Raw genomic sequence first — 1,059 nt, 5'->3', positions numbered from 1 at the left:
CTGGAATGCCTGCTGATATGCTATAGTGGGTTTCTAACAGATCGGTGTTTTTCCACTGTGTGCTGACAGCAGCCGCCCAGACAGACAGCCTGCGCAAATGAGAAATGGTGAGAAGGAATAGCCGGGGAAAGGGCTTAAGTTGTGCAAATCGTGCTAAAGCAAAAGCCAGAGTTCCTGGCAAAAAGAGATAAACTAGGGACAGTACAGGCACGAGTGGCATTTGGAATAAATAAAACCCTGAGGGCAGCAGAGGGATGCACAGCAACCAAACTTCAACCGATTTCACTCCCGGGAGCGGCAGTCAGAGAGAAGGGGGCAGAGACACGCTGAGGAACAATGAAACGCATGCAACCCACCACTGCACACTTGTACTTCCCAAGGTGGAAATGCTTCATCCTGGGTGTCTCCAGCCACGCTCAGACCGTCTTTACCGGCCACGATGATCAGCATCAGCCACCAATTCCTTCCCCTTGTAATTCTGTGCCCTCCAGTAACCAGAACATGTCTTTTAAGCCAAAACGCTCTAAGAGGATAAAAGCAGAGGAAGTTTTTAAAATAAAGCAGTCAACACATACTTACATATCTTGCCGTTCTCTGCTGCCTTAATTCTTACTGCTCTCAATGCTTCAGGGAACTTCTCTGGCTCAGCCTGTCCCACGTGAACAGCCCCCAGACAACAGAGCTGGCCCTCTCTTTAGGATTACCTGTTTAGCATCTTTTTGGCATAAAATTGTCAAGCCAAGTCAGTATCAGACATGATCAACACTGCATCTGTGCAGGGGAAACTTATGTTTCTACTTATATATATGTATATATAAGTTATACAAACACACACATATATGAGAGCTATGATCTGCACTGAAAAAGAAAACTGCAGATTGCCTCTACTTTGATGAAAGCTCAGGATTATGAACCAGGATATATCAAGGTGGAAGGAAAGAAGCTGCAGTGAAGTGCTAGCAGTTACTCCAGGACTTTTGACATATTAGCATTAAAAGTTGCAAAAAAAAGCCCAACAGAAGGGGTTGTGCCAGTCTTTGCACAGTCTTCAGTTCGGTA

The 1,059-nt window shown here is 45.5% G+C and overlaps 1 protein-coding gene across 1 annotated transcript in view; it reads right to left on the bottom strand.

Moving 5' to 3' along the window:
• NCKIPSD (NCK interacting protein with SH3 domain) overlaps positions 1-395 on the bottom strand; it is a 36,674-nt gene extending 36,279 nt beyond the window's left edge. Inside the window, exon 1 of the mRNA XM_009573013.1 lies at positions 357-395. Within this exon, the coding sequence (XP_009571308.1) occupies positions 357-395 (39 nt within the window). The remainder of the gene's footprint in view (positions 1-356) is intronic.
• Between the last annotated feature and the right edge of the window lie 664 nt (positions 396-1,059).

This window comes from Fulmarus glacialis, unplaced genomic scaffold, assembly GCF_000690835.1.
Source record: "Fulmarus glacialis isolate BGI_N327 unplaced genomic scaffold, ASM69083v1 scaffold20252, whole genome shotgun sequence".
Taxonomy (NCBI): Eukaryota; Metazoa; Chordata; class Aves; order Procellariiformes; family Procellariidae; genus Fulmarus; species Fulmarus glacialis.
Note: the sequence above shows the minus strand (reverse complement) of the source record. Positions and strands in the feature narration are given on the sequence as shown.